The 19,235-nt window shown below is 44.2% G+C and overlaps 1 protein-coding gene across 1 annotated transcript in view; it reads left to right on the forward strand.

The window, feature by feature from the left end:
• Positions 1 to 1,329: 1,329 nt before the first annotated feature.
• The window catches only part of LOC142804004 (uncharacterized), a 35,595-nt gene continuing 17,689 nt past the window's right edge, over positions 1,330 to 19,235 (forward strand). Inside the window, exon 1 of the mRNA XM_075890457.1 lies at positions 1,330 to 2,237. Coding sequence (XP_075746572.1) covers positions 2,220 to 2,237 — 18 coding nt within the window. The 5' untranslated portion in view covers positions 1,330 to 2,219. The remainder of the gene's footprint in view (positions 2,238 to 19,235) is intronic.

Raw genomic sequence — 19,235 nt, forward strand, 5'->3', positions numbered from 1 at the left:
AATTAGTTAAATCCTGACTTTTATGTCAACATTCTGGATAATTAAATTCGTACACGAAATTTTTCGCCAACGTTTTTCACTGAACATAGTCATGAATAACAAATGTGTCATTTTACGCCGTTATCTGTAGTTTTCATCGCGACAATGGTTGATAGTCTGTCCACATAGAAGTCCACAGAAAAACTCACAACATGTAGTGCTGACGGCAGTGCAGGAATGTTGCGTTTGTTAATGTTTTCATGTATTTCATGGTTTCTCAAGTCATAGATAGACTGAGATCCCACAAACATCGAGACTGGCACAGGGACGAGAGGGTTCGCGCTGCCGTATGGGGCAAAATGATTTAGGAAGAAAACCGCGAAGCATTCACTATGCGACGAATGCAGGCTGTTTCACGATCATCTATGCGGAAAGTTTCTACCTGCGTATGCTGATCCGCCCGGTCACCACGACGAACAAACGACAATGGGTTTTCAATGCCATCGTGCCGCATGAACTGTGGCCACGTGTCGACTTGCACCCACGCTCACCGTAGGCCATCGCGTGACCTAGACCATAACGGTGCGAGTGGCAATGCCCTCCGAACGACGAATATGCGACAGTCGACAATCATGGCGATTCGACACTCGCGTCGCTGACAGAGGGACTAAAGATGAGAGTCTCTCAACGACTACACTGGCACAAATGTCGCCTCGCAACGGGTAGATTCGCGATGGCCGAAAGGCTCGCCAACTGTGCCACGCAACATCGAGGCATGGAGGCATTTATGTCCAAGAGCTACGGGCTGTTGTAGAGAGACCTGCGAAAATGGTGGCAGGCAGGGAGCAAAAATAAGGCGGAAGGTATAGGCACGTCCGAGAGTCAACCACCTGTACACGACTGCCGGTCTCCTCGAACAGATGCGTGCATCGGTTAATAAGCAAAGCACGACGTGGGACACAGAGGCGAACAAACAGGCCGGAAGAATGAGCCCAGCAGCGGAAGACGAAGCGAGAGTGCACGCGCGCGCAGGGTGGGTGACTACCGCGGCCCTTCCAACTCGGACACGCAGCGGACGAATTTCACCGTTATTCGGTGACGCGGACACGCAGCGGTTAGAAGCGGGCAAGGAGGACGGCCCGGTGGTGGCGAGCGTGAGGTCTTTCTCGCGGGCACCCTCGCCCGCGGTGTCCCAACCCGTCCCGGCTGCTCGGAAGCACGCGCGGCGCTCGTAAAGCCGTGGAAGACTGAGAGCGCGAGACAGATCCGACTCTCGGAGGTGGCGCTGGGTGGAATCTATCGCTGGCCCACATCGCGTGAGTGCTCGTACGTTGCCGCCGGTAACGGTCCTCTCCGATGCCGGCGTACAGATCATCACCGCCGAGTCGGCCGTGTAAATCCCCCTCTTGTGGTATACGAATCGGGAGAGAGAGAGGAGTTAGCCAGAAGAAGGTGAGCTAGAGAACTGGTTCTTTTTCCAGCGATATTTCTTTCTTGATCTCGCTGTTCTCCTTGCCCACTCTCGCGGCACGCTCATTTCGTGCGCTCACTGGGTGCGCGGAACGGTTTCTGAGAAGAGTGAAAGGGTAAGGATTTGGCAGCGTCTGTGGTGGTGTGTGTTTCTGTCTCACCGCTGAGGACCTCGCGTTCCGCCGAGTCTGGAGCGCAGAAGAAAAGCGACCGAGAGAGAAGACGCGGCGAGAAGAGAAGGCCGGGCGAGCGTGCCGCGCATGTCGAAGAAGACGTGCTTTCCCCGGAACGTCCCAGCTTTCGAAAGCCCCGAAGGCAAGACGCCAGTACCGGTAATTGGCGCAGGACCGTTCGAAAGCGGCAGCATCTGGTGTGACTCCTGTTGTCGCCCGCCGCACAGAAACGTGGTTGTCTCGGCAGCGTCACTACCGCCCTGTGTGCGCGGCTGCGCGGTCGTCGTCTCTAGTGTGGTCGCAGCGTTGCCCGTTCCAACACTGCTGTGATACGTAGCCGTGCTGTGGTTTCGTCCCCACGGTCTAAGGATCGTTGCTGTGCTGAAGCCAGTGAACGCCCGAGAGTGGCGCGAGCCTGGGCTGTCCGCGCGAAAGTGGACGACGAAGACGTCTGACAGACGCGGCCCGCTCGTGACAAGATGCGTGCGGTGCCAAGCTTACACTCACTAGGACACAGGCGACTCTGCGAGTCTTTGGTGATGACGTCGCGCTGCTTCGACGCTCCTGCAGTGTGGCACTGACCACAGTTGGTCTGCGATGATTCTGTTATTCGCGGTGAGTCCCATAAGCTTGCTTATTTACGAAGCTGCCCTGTCATTGAACTCAACGCAACGTGAGCAAGTTGCTGACTTCAATCATTTTGTGTGCGCTATAATGTCTTCCTAGAGGACCGGAATTGCAACAGTATATCTGGCGGTCTAGTTTTAAACGAATTTGTTTAAACATTTATAATGGCACTGCAAATACGTTGAAAAAATGAAGATGTACATGTTAATGTATTTATGTACTGGCACAAAAACACGAAAATGAACATGCATTCATACCATGTCGCCTAGCTATCACGTTTACTCTAGTTTTGATGTTGGATCCGAGTATGTACCCTTTTAGGTCTGTGTGCTTCAATTGGTGCTTCAAAAGTCATTGAAGTTGTTGTCAGTGAGCAGCCCCATCATGAAAGCAATTACTTTACTCTGAGAAAAGCCTGCTTGATCTCTTTGCTGCCCTATAATTAGGCAAAAATATGTTTAACTTATTCTGCCTTTTGGCAAAAATCTGAATGGAGAATAATAAAAAATGAAAAGTAGCCTTGGAAAGTTGCCATAGACTATAAAATTTGAAGAAAAAGTGGTCACGCAGAAAGAAAGAGCAATTTGTTTATATGTAACTACATCGTGCTTTTAACCTCGTCGTTGTCAATAAATAACTGAGAAGGAGCCCGGGTTCGATTTTCGAGATCATCGCGTGTAAATGCCGGCGTTTTCGACACTGATTTCTACAGAGCGGCTGACAAACCAACTCAAGAACTTTGATTGATGCATATTGGTGGTTTAACGTTCCAAACCACCATATGAATATGAGAGACGACGTGGTGGAGGGCTCCGGATATTTCGACCACCTGGGGTTCTTTAACGTGCACTCAAATCTGACACACAAGCCTACAGCATTTTCGCCTCCATCGAAAATGCAGCCGCCGCTGCCGGGATTAAAACCCGTGCCCTGTGGGTCAGCAGCCGAGTACCTTAGCCACAAGACCACCACGGCGGGGCTACCACCTCAAGAAAGCGCCATAGATATCACCTGTGTTCTCTTAAACGCGTCTGCCTGAACAAGCGATGCGAATTCCTTAAAATTTTGGCGCTTTATCAAAAAAGGTTGTTACGGTTTTTGAGCTTCATTAAATGGCGCGTTAACTTGGTAGTCACCCATAATAAATAGCTGCGCCTTACGACATTTGGGTTAATATACAGTATGTTCAAAATGAGGCTTCGGGAGTGTCCAAAAATTCAGCGCTCGAAGGCACGTAGATCACCTTTGCAGATAGATTAGTTTAATCAGGGAGGGTGGGGGGGGGGGGCAAGATGAGAAACCAATCATCGCTCTCCGCCGCTGATTATAACTAAGATTGGGAATGAACTTTTCTGTGAGCGCAGAAAGCGCGCATGTTTGTATTGAAAAGTTAGAAGCAGTCATGTTTCTACAAAATTGAACTTTATATAGAATCATAGCAGCGTGCCTGTACTACTAGATATTTTGCTCCAAAGTTTATTCGAGATTCGCAGCATGCAAGACAGCGGGTACTGGCACAAAGCTCCTCCCTGATGTGTCATGTTGGTGGCCTGCGCAGTTTGATCAGACAACTGGTCAAAGGCATAGGCAATCATGAAAACGATTAGCCTTTTTCTTACAGCTGGAGATAGCAAGCAATGACTGTTCGTCACATCAAGCAGGGAGGGACGCTGCGCCGATCATATCCGCATTGAATGAGTAATCGCGCAAGCTACAAATGACTTTGCAGCAGGATATCTCAGTGCGCAGACTTGCTAAAAGATTTCTTCGAAGTAGCTGCGTATAGAAACCCAACTGCCTCCAGTGTTTGAATACAAACAAGTCAGGTTTATGAGGCCACTAAAAGCTAACGTAAGATTTTAGTTTTGTGTGTCCAACAGCGATAATTATAGTCTCATATTGTTTGTCCTTAGTAGCTTAATTTATTTGTGAAGCTGGTATTGGCGTTATGACCATATTTAAATTTTAAGAAAACCATAACGCTTAACTTTGAACACCAGGTATATTTATAAGGCTTTCCTTATAAGTCTCGTACTTATTTTTTGTGAGAATGACAAATAGTTTTTACCAACGCAATGGGTGTATTCGAGAGCTACATGAACGGAAAACAAATTTGTGCATGTTTTTATCTAAACAGTTTCTGTCATAAAATTATGAATGCATTGAGGGCTATCATCACGCAAAACTGTTAAGAGGGTTTAGTATGCTCTCAAATAAATACAGCAATGTTATCTTGAATCATATCTAACAATATTGTCCACAACAGCGTGACATAGACTTTCTCCGTGCGAACCTTCACCTTAAAGACGAAACATGTTAAATGAATTTTTATTCACCCGGAGTTCTTTGAATTGAGCATTAAGAACGGTGAAACACCACGCATGATACTTCGCATCAATATTCCAAAAAATCACATTCGCATGAAGTTTCGGCTAAAGTTCTAACACACGCACGTCCACATCGATGGGTTCTTTAGTTGGCATTCAGTAAAGACAAATGCTGTAACATTGTCCGATGCTCGGTTATAAAACATCACTCTCACGATCATGACCTTATAGAGGACGGAGGATAGGAGTTACGGTGAAGCCTTGCCAAACTGTGCGTTCATCGCGGAAGGAGTATACAACGAATATTGAGAAGGGAGCGGGGGGCTTTCAAAACTACAGGCTCTCTTGATCCGAAAAACGTCGTCGACGCTTCACTCCAAAAAGGCAGCACCAAAAAGGCAGCACCGGTGTCCACGGCCGACAAAACAGCGGCGCGGTTTCGATAATTGATCGCCTCACTTTCTGTGACACGAAAAATGGTACGCTGAATACTCGGCCTTGAAGTGACCTGTAGGCCAAGCGTCAGCACATTTATCGTAAAAAAACAAAACAAAAAAGAGTAGCCTTTCATTTTGTTTTTCTTTTGGCTGCTCTATCTATCATTGCCAGGTATACAAAGAAAATTCTTACTGTGTCAGAGGTGAAGCGAAACAAATTACGGCAGCCTTTCGACAGCCCTTCAACCGTGAATAGCGCCACCTGGTGAAATAAGGACACGGGGTGTTTTTCTCTCGCTCACATAGCAGCTCACAGCTTCAAGCTTCGCACGTACTCGCCGTCCCTTGTGGAAATGTAACGGGTGTTTTTGTTGTTTTTTGGTTTTATGAAAATGTCTATTACCTCTTAATTGTGTATATTATATAAGAATGACCTAGTGTAAATAGAATGGTTCCATATTTTAGTTACAAAGCTCTTAGAAAAAGGCGTTACTAAAACAAAACATTTTACCTAATAGTCCACTGACTAAATTTCTTTAGGATATTAGAACTGATTAATTTTTTTGCGTAGTGCCCATGTTTGTGTACGTGACATATTCCTTCAAAAGTTAGTACTATATATTACATTGCCCACTTTATCAAAGTAATGATAATATGTCGAAATGTTAATATAGATATAAACTCCTTGAAATATCTTTACTACACTAAAATATATTGTTAATGTGCATTTATGAGGTTATGCTATAACCCCCTGTTTTATACGATATAAATCGAACACAGCTTCAAGATTTCCAAGAAAATTCGGGTAATAAAACAGTGTTGTTATTGGAGTGTTTCGTAGTAAAAACAAAATTATCTCGACTGCGGGTGTCTTCTTGAGCACAAATTTGATCAAACGTCAGCGGTTTTACGCGCTGACATGGCATAAACGTCTGAAATTCCATTGCCATCTGGCGTGAAGAAGTATTTGATTTCAATTATTTTTCTTCGCAATGTGATCAGTCCCAGTGAGAAAGCTACATCAAAAGGTAGATGAACAACGAAATGTTCTGTTCGTTTGCTCTTAAGTGCACCGGTTTGCTACTAAGTGCACATGAAAATTATATCTAGCGGATATGCCCCGCACTTTGCAATCAAATATTCTTTACACAAGAGCTCGCCATGGTGGTGTGGTGGTTATGGTACTCCAATTGCTGGCCCGAAGGACGCGGGATCGACTCCTAGCCGGGAGGAGGCGTTTTGATGCAGGCGAAAATGCCGAGGTTCGTGTAGTTTAAATTAGGTGCACGTTAACGATCACTAATAATGCTAAACATTTCTGGAGCTGTTCACTACGGCATGGTGCATACGTTAAAAAGCAAAAATTTTTGTAGTTTGCATATTGAAAGCATTGTTTTAACTATTGTTAACATTGAGCGCTTAGAATGACTTGAATAATGGTCAAGATCACGGCTGAAAACTGCGTGCATGTGTGAAGAACTGCTCTACTTCGAAAAGGCTCTGAAGACGACCACAGTAGGTGGATTACTTGGCGACAATATTACGCCACTCTGAAGGAAAAAGTAGATCATTGCGCCACTTAACTGATGTAATTGCAAAACATTGCACGTGGCGTGAAATGAACTCAACGCTTTTCTACGACTCAGTCATGCCTCGGCAATGAATCTCAAGGTTATCACACCTGCGCTGTCGTGGACCTTAGTTCAAATAATAAAAAAAGCTGTCATACAACAGAAACCAGTATGTTTACCCCGGGACCCTGCGCAGCATATTGGCACCGTGGCATGCACTGTTCGCGCTCCGCATATAAATTTAGCGCTTCTGTTTTTATTGATATGACGGTGATCGCGCGTGCGGTCAGTGAATCTTCTGGCATGTGAAATTTGTACCGTAAGAAAAAAAAGAGGAACAATAAACTTCATTGCATGAAGTGACAAGCAAGATCCCTGCAGAGCTATATATTTTCCTCTTATAGCAAAGCGACTGAAAGTTGCATTTGCAAGTGGAATTACACTATGTGGGCATTACTGGCTTAAAGGCCACGCTTGGCAAAAGAGCGCCTGTATGAAAGACGAATCTCTCGCGGTGTTGGTAGGTTAGGTAGGTTTTAAAAACGTTCATTTGACAAATAGAGCGCTTCGATGCATAAAGCGTTCATTTGACGCATAAGCAGATACTGAGTGTTATAAAAACTTGCCAAACGTTGCCCCGCCATAGTGGATATATAAGGCACTGAGCAGCTGACCCGCAGGTTGCGGGACCGAATCTCGGCTGCGATGGCTGCATTTTTGATGAAAACAAATGAAAAGCTGTAGGCCCTTGTGCTAAGATTTGTGTGTACATTAAAGAACCCCTGGTGGTCGAAATTTTCTGGGACCTTCACTACGGCATTTGTCATTTTCATATGGCAATTCTGAGACGTTGAACCCTAGATATCGTTGTTGCCAAACGTTGCTGTAGGATTTTTTGTCTCTCACTGTAATTTGAGAAAGTGAAAAATGAAAGAAAGGCTTTAATCAAATGCTGGATATGTTGGTCTGGTCATTCGCTGGAGCTGCTTACTCAGAGATTCAAGCTCACTGTGTTCTATACAATTGAACGGAGTCGTACCTCCTAACTTCATCACGTGTATTCACCAATAACTGCTCATCAAATGTCAGATCTTTGAAATGTAGAATGAGTGTCTGGATGTAAGGAAAGCTTCTTCAAGTTGCATTTGAGAGATCAATGAGGATGTATATACCTAATAAGTCGGTTTAGCGATGTTTCACTGTACAATTATTGATTCAGGATGAAATAGCATAAATAGGTAATATTTTTTTATGAAAATATGTTTTGAAACAAAAGATATTATTACTCTTACCTGATAAGCGCTTAGAAAACGAGCATTATACAATGTGTTCTAATTTTTAACATTTTTTTCAATAGAAATAATTTTCTTCTAACTACAGAAAGCAGCACTGATAGTTGAGTGAGAAGAACCACACGTATTATGCCCTGCGGATGCGCTAATTCAATTGTATATTCAATTGTTTTGTTTCACTCTGACCATTTCCGTCTCCTGCATCAGTCGCTATTCGTGACAGTGGCGCAGATAGAGGGTGCCACACTCAGCCCGTCCCCCCTCCTCCCACCCAGAAACAAATTTCTGATGACGCCGATCATTGAACCGTAGTTTGACAGCCATGTTTCTAAAGTACAAAAATAAAGTCATATTTTACAGCTCCCACGAGAAAAGTCCAATGTGTTTTCAAATGTAGGGGCTATGGAAATCTGGTCGCTCATTATTGACACGCAGTCCATACGAGGCAATAAGGAAACGGCTTCTATAGGAACTAGGCATTTAAATTCTTACAACGTGGCTGTCGAAAATACAAGGACGCTCAAATTCACAAGGAAAACTGCCTTTCTTGCGCGCAGGGGACATTTATAGAAGTCGGTTGTGATCTCGTTTTGTGGTCTTTCCTGGCTTCGTCGTCGCTATCTATGTGTGTGTGTCGGAAATCGAAGCCTAGTTTCTCGTGAAAGCACGCTTTTCGCGCCGGGTATCACCGTCAGCTGATACCCACCTTGCTTGCTGACTTCTATTCGGGGAAAAAGTTTTCTGCAAGTGAATACAATTTGTTGGGCTTGTTCCTGAAATCCAATTACGCTTCTGATGTTACGTTTAGAGTAATGTCAGAAGCATAATGTATAGAAAACACCCCCTGCCCCCTCTTTTCTTTTTTGTGTTGTACACCTCATAAAGCCTTACCTCTGCCTGATTCTGCGTGTCTGAATTTATTACCTTATTTTTCACCATATTGGCTCAAGATGATTTAGCACACGCACTTCACATGCCCTGCCCGAAGCAATCCCAAACAACTCACGTTAAAGATACAATGTTGCATGCCCGAAAGTGCCATAAGATAAAAAAATACTGTAAAAATATGCCGCGAGCATGAACCATGGTAATTATACTTTGGTAGCAACATGCATTTATTTAGCACTGTTCACAGAAGTGATTAGGTTAGTCAGTGGCTTAGTACTAAAATCTTTCTGCTTTTAATGCAGTGTTGAGTGCGTACCGCTGATGTTTATGCATATAACGTCTTTTTTACGGCAGTACGCATAATATAAAGTGGAGTTATTTCACAATCAAGTGCTCCAACATTTTTGAACCAGGGCATTTTTTTAATGGTGCGGTATGATATTATAAAGTGGGATTCATCTAAACTTGTCAAAAAGTTATCAATATATTTATTCTCGCGATCATTTTACTGTTCCTCAATCTTCGTATTCTCAGATAGTTGTCAGGAAGTGTTCTGTGGTAGATTCTCCGGTAGATCGATAGCTTGGGGCATTCAAGATTCAACGCATGCAGAGTAATGTCTACCTTGTGCTCCTATAAAACAACAACCTCACAACACTCTTAAAGTGTTTTATTCCATTGTTTAGGCATGACCGAAAAAAAAAAACCAAACCTTCCCGTTTACTAGATATAGCCAGCATATTACTCATAATCTGATTGGCACGTAAACACTAATACCTTGAGAACAATAAAGCAACTGGTACCAAAAGACGGCATAAATTTGCTGCACAATAAAGTGAGCAAGATGAAACAAATGTCATGATACTGCATTCCACGCAACCGCCCGCGGAGTATCGTATATCAATGTCGGTGACCCTCGGGAGTAATGGCATTCCCGATCACACCGTCCGTGACACACGCAGGAAACTTGCTTTCCGCGAAGCATGCGTAACTCATTTGCGCACACTATTCTCGTTCGGCATGCCAGGCGCACAACAAACCGATAATGTGACGATATACCAGCTAGACGGACGGCACGCGATTTGCCTGCCAATTAGGACCGCACCTTCGTAACAACGAGTCCTTGCACCAACGAACGCAATTGGCTTCACGAGGGGGGAACACAAAAGTGAGAAATACACGCACAAAACGCTAAGAAGGCCATGCCAAGTATGTTCTGTACCGCCGTTAGTAGGTTTTTTTGCAAAGCTCCGTTTCCGACGATATATACTACACTGTTACCTTAACTATAAACACGAGCAGTTCATTTCGTTCATTAGCCTGTTCATATCGTAAAACCTTTACTGCTTTTCTGGCTATTTACATATATACATGTGGTGGAGGAGACTCATTTCGTAAGAGAAATTTAAATTGGCACGTGCAGTAGGTTCGAGCACACGCGCGCCTAGACGATATGCAGCGTGAACCAGAAGGCGCACGTGGTCTTATGAGATGTAAATTACGAGGTTTGGAAGGGCGGGGTTGGCCGCGTGGCAGCGTTTGTGCCACCGTAATAAGTGACGGCGGCATACACCGCACCTCCGGCACGTTCGCGGAGCGACTGAAGTTGCCAGCCTGCTCCCTTGACTCCTGTTTGAGATAGACTATCTTAAAGACCACATGAACGATGTAGCCCCGGGGGCATATGATGGCTCCGTATGATTGTGTATGTGTTTCTATTGACCGCTATACACGATAGTCGAATACTCTTGTGTACAATTACTGCGACGCTGGATCTTCCCTAATTTTTATCAGCGCATTTCGTGAAGGAAGAAACAGTATACACAGAATACAAGCTTGCCACGTTTTTATTCATTGCACCGTTAATATGTCGGTGCATCGTTGGTAATATCGTTGTGGCCAATCTACCACTAACGTAATATATTAGTTTTTTATTTTGTACAGGTTTGCTCAGAAACAATAATTGCTATAACTGTGAGCAATGTGATGGGCTACACGCAAAGAGTGCATAACCAGTAATTATGTGGGCCATTGGTATGTAAGGCCGTTCGGGACAGGCCACGGGAGCGTGCCTTGATAGAGGCCGTCGAAGGCTTTAAGGGTGGGGCATTATTGGCTTCGTACGTATATGTAGTTCTCCTTTATTTGTGTTATTCCTGGCAGAATAGCTGTTACAATCAGGCATCTATAGCGCCCGGGTATGACTGCCTCCAGCTATATTAATCAAACAACGCAACAGGAAAAAATAAACATAAACATTTGCTTTTGTGGAGGGTGGTGAAACACAACAATTCTTGAGCGAATTTGCTAACAAGTCTCGCTGAACGTGTGTGCAGTCAAGGAATTAACGCTGATGACTTGCACATTCAAATCCGAATGCGTAGCCGATGTTTCCATTGCCAGGGCTACGAATGTAAGTTTAAGCTATAGAATTATACTACCTTAGTTGCCGGTTGATGTTAATAACGATGCGGTAACACGCTGAATTGCGGGAGAACACTGACTAGAGACCACTATTTATGTGCTTATTCACAGCCCACAGCATTTGCCCCAAGGGCTTGGTTCTTGTAGTAAGGTATTATATTGTCACGAGGTCGTGACGTGGACAAAGGGACGTTGATTTTCGCGCCCCGTATCATCATGAAAGGGAGCAAACTGCAGGCCCCATATTAAACTGTTTTTCTTGAGCCGAACTTGTGGCCACAAAAAAGAAAATCAGATTACGTTAAGACACTGGCACTGAAAGCGGCGAGCAGAGCATCGGTCGTTGATCAACTGACAAGCGGCGAAGCGTGTCGGCATTCATACACTTTTCAACGAATATTCTAGCGTTATCGCTAGCGGCGACGTAAGTTCCAGAATAATCTGTAATCTTCACGAAGTGAGTGTTATCCTAAGAAAATTATCTACTGCGGTCGTGAAGCTTCTCGAACACTGTAGGCGTGGTTTTTGCGCTGAGACTGACAATGAAACGGGGCGATAACAAAACTTGAGGAAGGAATGTGGCAATATACATTGTCGGGCATAAATGTTGCCCTTTCTGAAACATTTATCTTCTTACCTTACACCTAAAACTAATTCTCTCAGATTTCTGAGAGAAACGGTTTTTATAAAATGAACTAGCCGGAAGCACGTTATTTCAATTCTTTCGTTTTGGTGATTGTGTAGGGTGCGAGATCATAATGAAGTGACAGTCGCAGGCCATACCACCCAATCAAGAGAGTGCCACCCCCGTAGTTCGTATTATACCGAGGACAACTAAAAACGGCTTATTCCGACAACAATCAATACCTTTTTTTTTTAAGCTTGGACGAGCTCATAAGGAAGTCCTACGTGATGTACATTGTGATGCATACTCTCAATAATGAACACTTAACCTTTTTTCCAACAGGTGGTACGTATATAGGCTGCTGTAGTATTCCCATGCATGTGTGGGCACCAGAATAGAAAGTACGTACTTGAAGCAGACTGTGTACAGCCGTACAACTTACATTTTATAGCACACCTGAAGAGGTCACCTCGAAAGCCCATTGTGACGCACCCGAAAGATCCTTTCTTAGAGAGAGAGAAAGAGATTGTTTAATAACACACCGTGTCCAGCAACCGCTAGCTCACGAGAAAGACAAAAAAAAAAAGAAGTGACTGGACAGGACGGCGTGGTCGTGCGGAACCATAGCGCCGTAAATTAAAGGTCACCGGCCGAGTCCTTCCAGCACAAGCGTAATAAGGATGCTCCCGCGTTGTTCACTTCGCCGATTCGTTGTGTACCACAATGTGTGCATTACACTCTCACTCGTGCATACTGTCGCCGGCAATACGTGAAGCAAGTGTTTTGTCGACTCCTCTGTTCTCGCGGCGGGCGGTAGCCACGCTTATGGAGCGCGCAGCCAGCGCGTCCGATTAAGGCGACGCCACCTTCGTTCGTCCGAGAAATGCGGCCACAGCAGTGAGCGCGCTTCAGAAGAATGGCGTTATGAAATTGAGGACAAGCACAAACACAACCGGCAGGCGGCCTACGTCCTTGTCACCGTCGGCTGAGGGTGCATTGTTCGCCGCGGGCTACAAACTGCATCAAAAAGAAATGAGACGAGAAAAAGGAAAGAAGAAGAACGAACGCGAAGTAGAATGGCGCCGAATAGTAGCGCTTCACACTTCGGGGAACGCGATCGCATCATTTGGAATATAGGCGGACTTCGAACGTAAGTTTGGCGCGAACAGAGTGACGGTGGGAGTTGTGGAGCAGTCATTGGTCTTTCCCACGCGTACATGCTCTGATTGCTGATCCATTTCAGTTGTACACGCGTGCACTGCACCTTTGCAAATCCATTAGGGCCAGTTTTCTTTTGGTTACATATAGTGATAGACAAGGCCGTGAAACGATAGGCGGGTAACAGTGACTTATGGGGCGTATACACCAACAACCGCCGTATGCATTCGCTACTCGCTTTTGTGTTTGGATGACATTCATGTGACACCCAAAGCAAGAGTCAATGGCAGTGTGCTGCGCTAGCAGTCATTCTCACCTTCCTTACATCAGGTTTCTCATGAAGCGTGATCGTGGAAGGATGCAGTAGCCTGGCACATCCATTCAGGCCACAGGTCCGCAGCTTCAGTTTCGATTTCACGGTACGCATACACGCTGAAGAATTTTTCCGAGGGTCGGCAATACATCAAGTGTATTATGCATCCAGCAGCTCGCGAGAACGTTTCACGTCGGAACTTGTCTTAGCCAATAAGCGTAGCCAACTGCACAACGCATTTGAGCCCTTACAAACAATGAACCTATTGACTCTCGAGGCTATCGTATGAGGAGCATAAGTGTTATCTGAAAACTAAACGGACAGACTCAGTTTCGCGTTGCTGTGCCATTCAGGGAATATATAAGGCGCAATTAGAATAAACGCAAATGAATCTGACAGCCAAAATCAGCAACCTAACTCATACGAGTGTTTATGATTAGCAAAATATTAGCGAAAGCATTTCATCATCCATATAGATTCGATTGGCATGGTCACAAATATTTTCCTCTAACGAATGCCTCTTTAACATCGTCCGCTAACCTTCCCTAATGATATGTAGAGCATTGAAAAATGGCTAAAATTTTTCATGCATAAGAGCGATTGTAGCGCAACATTTTTTCCGAATATCTTACGAGTTAAACTATATATAGTTAGTTGATTTATCTTTAATGGTTTAACTATGTGAACCAAACTTATCTCGAACAATTCGTAACTCTGTTAATTATTACACAGTAAAAAAGATATCGAATGACATACGCTATCGACAACTGATTCATATAGTCGTACCAGTTGGGTATATCTTGGGAGTTCTAGTGTGGAAGTGAGCAGAATTCATTTATGGAATACCATCGAAAAGAACCAATGAAGACCGTACTTCAGAAACATGAAGTGTAACAGCGAATGTCGTTATGAAAAAAAAAACTAGATTGTCTAAAGAGGAGTATCCAAAGTATTGACCTGAATGACTGTCATCTTGCATATTGCATCATATTCTGTGCTAATGGGAGATAAGGCCATGGAATGCATACAATAATCCAAAATGCATGCACCTATATTATTTAACCGAGCGAGTTTGTAGGGATACTTTTTTTTCTTCTACTTCTGGTAAGGTCATGCCGTAAGGCTGTAACCTACTAACCTCTACAGACTCCGGTATCAATATTCAAACGAGGAAAAGAAAGGAGATAATGCGGGGTTTGTTCTCGAAATCTCTTTTTTGGCGTCTTCCTCGCGACCTAGTTGAGGTCTAAGAGCGTTTGTGTGCAAGGAGCTCCGTGTGACATCACTACGCCTGCCTCCCGTTGCACCCATTGTGCCTATACGATATGGCGCAGTCACGTACATAGAGTTAAGCACGTAACAGCGGGTTGTTATGCGGGAAGTTTCGTGAGTGGAATGCCCAAAGGGTTCGACACCGATCGCTGCCCACAAGAGAAGCCCGGCAGGTGTATAAATCCTATGCGATGGTCGTATCGGCTCCCACACAGGAATTGCGGCCGCGTTTTTGACTATGCTGTTACGCGGGAAGCTTCAATATTGCTCCTACCACCACGATCACACGTGGCTATCGACGAAAAAAATCTTTCTGGTGAGTCGGGGTCAAGTGCGCACAAGTATATAAACAAACTAGGTCTCGCGTAACTGAGGGCACGACGGTGACAATCCTGCAGACACGCTCGAGAGCAAGAGCAAAGTTAGAGACTGAATATGATATCGCTGTTTCAGTGCCTGCGCACGAATCGGGATGGTGATTGTGTCACAGGCTGCAGGCCGGTGCACTAACGAGGCCTCGTATGGTGAACAGAGTCGGGTCGTTCACCTCCTGTTTTTTCAAATGTCTTTCCTTGCTTTTCTCACCCTCTGTCTGCATCATTGAAGGGTTTACAAGAAACAGCCCTTACTGAACGATATAATTTAGCAGTAGTGACATGTCGGCACATTTATTACGTGCTTCGTAACAAAATCTAGCGAAAGGCAAGCAGTCGGAAAAGTACAGTCAAGGTGACTCCAAAGGGCAGTATGTAAATTTATGCAAATATATCATCCTCAATTTGTTTTTGTGTATTGACATGGCAAACTGAAGTACCAAGCACCTAGATGTCGCTGTGACCTCCCCTAACAGTTTTGTCCTAATCCTTGACCCCTAAGTGCAGATAGACAAATGCACTACGCTTAGCTTGCAAGATTGTTACATCGAAAATAACTACATAAAACATGGGTCTTGTGAAGGCGTTATTATGAGGGGGTTTCATTGGCTATTGTTGAAAGACGACAATGCATAGATGGGACACTTGGCATTTTCGTTAATGACGGGAAACCACGTTGAGAGCCAAATGTCGCGATTACGGATATGCATCCGTGATGTGGCTTGTTTCTTTGGCATCAACCCTTCCACTCACGGAGCCCACATTTGAGGACACGAAGTTCCAAGGGGCGTCACACACCGCCTGTTACTTCAAATGGCTTGAAACTCGGTGTGAGCTTTCCTGAAGGCTTTCTGAGTGTACAACTACCAGTCATTTATTTGATTAAGATCTGCGTTGCTCCAGAGGATCACTTTGCTGGAGACACTGCAATGTTTTACGATTGTTCGACGTGCCGTGGTCTAAAACCAAGGTTAAAAGTATTTTTCCTCACTCAAATAGAATAAAACCGGAAAACACACTGTGCATGCATTTTGGCCTTCACAGTTCTTTCTTTTTACGGAAAAGAAAGCTGCCTGGTAGCAGAATAACAGGAATCTTAGTTGCACACTTAATAGCACTTATTAGTGAAACTCGCACAAAAAGACACATTCCTTCATTTTATCTCGTGGAATGTAATACTGAGTGCCTTCGAATTATGCCATGCAGATTTCACGCATTTACGGCAAAGACATTATAATGTGTAACGGAAGCTTTCCCGAAGGCACACTTTTGTCTAAAGTGTGTGTCAGCCTAATATTTTCTTTTCGAGAGCCGACTCAATAAATTATATTAAATCGAAATAAATAAATTATATTGAAATACTTCAACAGAACCTTCATAGGAAGTGTTATTTGACTTTGAGCCTCTGTTATTGTCAGCGTTTTTTCGGTTACTCGAGAGTAGGACGCTAACTTAACGAACGGGCAGTTCATGGCTGCGCTCTAGAACAGAAACAAAAAACAGTTCTTTGTGTTTGCTCGTCTTCCCTTGTGTATTGAGTCAACCACCAATGTACAGGAATCTATGGTCTATGCGTTCAATGTACATTATAAAATTATTCTTTTCTTTTTCTCCAACAAAACATTGTATGTAAGACAGCAGGATAGTTCCCCCAGGAAGATACAGACAAATGAAACAGGGTAATTTCTTTTATTTCTAGCCATCAAATTTGAACGCGAAGTGGCCTTTCATATTATTACAGTAGGATTTAGTATGTACGCAAAATGCTCATCACGAGTACACACACACACGTGTTACTATACACGCACACGTACACACACATACGCACACACACATGTACTCATACACATGGCGTTTTTGAGACGTTAAACCCCACATATATCTCAGTCACTTGCTCACTCACTCACTGAATCTCTCATTCACACACAAACACACACGCGCACGCACGCACACACAAACACAGATAAAAACAACTACTTGCACAAACACATACACAGAAACACACACAATCACACACACATCGTGACAAAGGTGAACTGAATCCCCCAATAACGGTGTTTTAAAGCAGTCGAACCCATGTACGAAAGAATAAGTATGCGTATTAATAATTATTTACTCGTAGTTGTGGACCGATATTAACACAAATCTACAACGTAGTAATTTTGTTCAGCTTGTTGTGAAAGCGAATATTCATGCTCAAACACATCGTGTCGTCAAGTTCCAGACCACACGATTAGCTACCCAAATATTGCTCACTTCACTGCAGATAGCAAAACGAGTACCTTACCCAGTCGACTTGTTTTGATCGCGAAAGCACCCAGTGACGGCGAGCAAACTGTCATTGGGTGATAGCTGCGTTCTAGTTATCTCCCGTCAGCATGTGAGTGGTTTCTGGAAGGAAATTTTCAATTATCGGGGCTCATTGATCGGACACTGTTATGCAATACCGCTCCAATCACGATGCCAGATGCCCAGGCCTGAGGAAAGACATAATAATTGTCGCGTCTATCTTTTTTTTTGCTTTCTTTCTTTTCATTCATCAGCACTGCCGCTGCAGGGCACGTCCCAGTTCTTTCATCACCTCCTGTCTGCAGAGCGGTTGTTTATTTCGCTGTATTATGGTGATTGCGGATACTTCCTGAGCACAGTCCATAAGTGCCTCTTTTTATTTATTCTTACGGAATCACCATGAAGAGGGCCGCAGGCACTCATCGTCCTCTATAGTAACGCAAAACTATTTGTTTACGAAACAACGTGAGCTACCGATAAGGTGGCAGTGCCATAGCTATCGTAATTGTCGTATCATATTGCAGCAAGTTCCTTTCCTTCACCCAAGATGACATTTACATGTGTCTGTTTTCTGACACATAGTGCTGTTTTCTTAGTTCTTAACGTTAGGGCAAACATTTTTCTTTTCATAGCTTGTTGCACCATCATGCCTTTAAATGGAACTTTTTTCGTAAGGCTGTAGGTTTCTGCTTTGTAGACAAGCCCACTAATGTGACGGTGTTTTATACTTTGATCTATTAATAGGGACGCCGTTAAAATATTCTTCATCACCTCACTATAGATGACCAATGCTATGCACTCCACACTCATTCATTTACTTAGTGTTCCTGTATGCTGGTTCGAAGCATCGATAAATACCTGCTCTGAGTAGATGTATTCCGTTGCAGCTTCCAGTTCCTTGCTCTACCTATCGCGAACTGTTGTTTTCTCTAAAATTTCTCTACTCTCGTTTATTGAGTGTTAATTTCAGACCTACCGTCCGAATGAGTACGAACGGGTGTGCGCAGAACATGTGGTGAGAAGTCTACGTAATGACTGTTCATTAAGTGTAAGAGTCTGTAGCTGTGCTCCCATTCTTATGCAGCGCGTAGACAGTCTACACAGATGTTTTAGAAGTCAGCCGCGAGTCCATGCTGTCCGAAAAATGGAACTAGTCTGGACGATGGATGGATGGATGTATCCGGCTGCGCCCTTTATGTCGGGTGGTGGCTCACGCCACCTAGCCATAACGTTAAGTACTATCACTGAGTGTTTAAGGATTAAATTGCACTCGCGCCTCGATTGTAGCCACCAATCAGTTAGATTCCTCCGGGTTATTTCTACCCGTTTAAACTCTATTTTGCTTTAACTGTCCCTAAACCCCAATGCTTTGAAAAATTCGGCACCATTATCTTTGACAATAAGGTGGAGCTTTTACAGAACATTATCAGATGTTCAGCCGTTTGTTCTCTCTCTCCACACGCCCTACATACCGTGTCTGTGCCTTCGTATTTTGTTCGGCATGCCTTGGTCCGCAATACTCCCGTTCTAGCCTCGAAGAGCAGACAACTACCCCAAAAATTATCGTAGATCTTTTCCCTAGCAATTTTCTGCTTGAAAGTTCGGTAGGTCTCCAGTGATAATTTCGTAAGCATTCCGATCTTCCACATGTCCCTCTCTGATTCCTTCACCATCTTATTAACCGATGTTTCCTTTTGGCTTGGTATTCTGCTGTTGTCTATATACTTGCTTGGCAATTTTCGAGTTCGTTTCCTCCATTTAGTATCGACATTCTTCATGTACAAACAACTGAGAACTTTCCTTGCCCAACGCTCCTCTCCCATTTTTTTCAATCGCTCCTGAAATTCTATCTTGCTGCTAGCTTCCCTGGACTTAAACAATGTCCATCCCATGCCTCCCTGTACCCCTTGATTTGGGGTATTCCCGTGAGCTCCCAAAACAAATCTATCTATGCCACGTTGTTTAATTTCCAATCTTGCTTGAACTTCCTATTTCATGCACAAGACCGCATTGCCG

The sequence above is a fragment of the Rhipicephalus microplus genome, chromosome 3, assembly GCF_043290135.1.
Source record: "Rhipicephalus microplus isolate Deutch F79 chromosome 3, USDA_Rmic, whole genome shotgun sequence".
Lineage (NCBI taxonomy): Eukaryota > Metazoa > Arthropoda > Arachnida > Ixodida > Ixodidae > Rhipicephalus > Rhipicephalus microplus.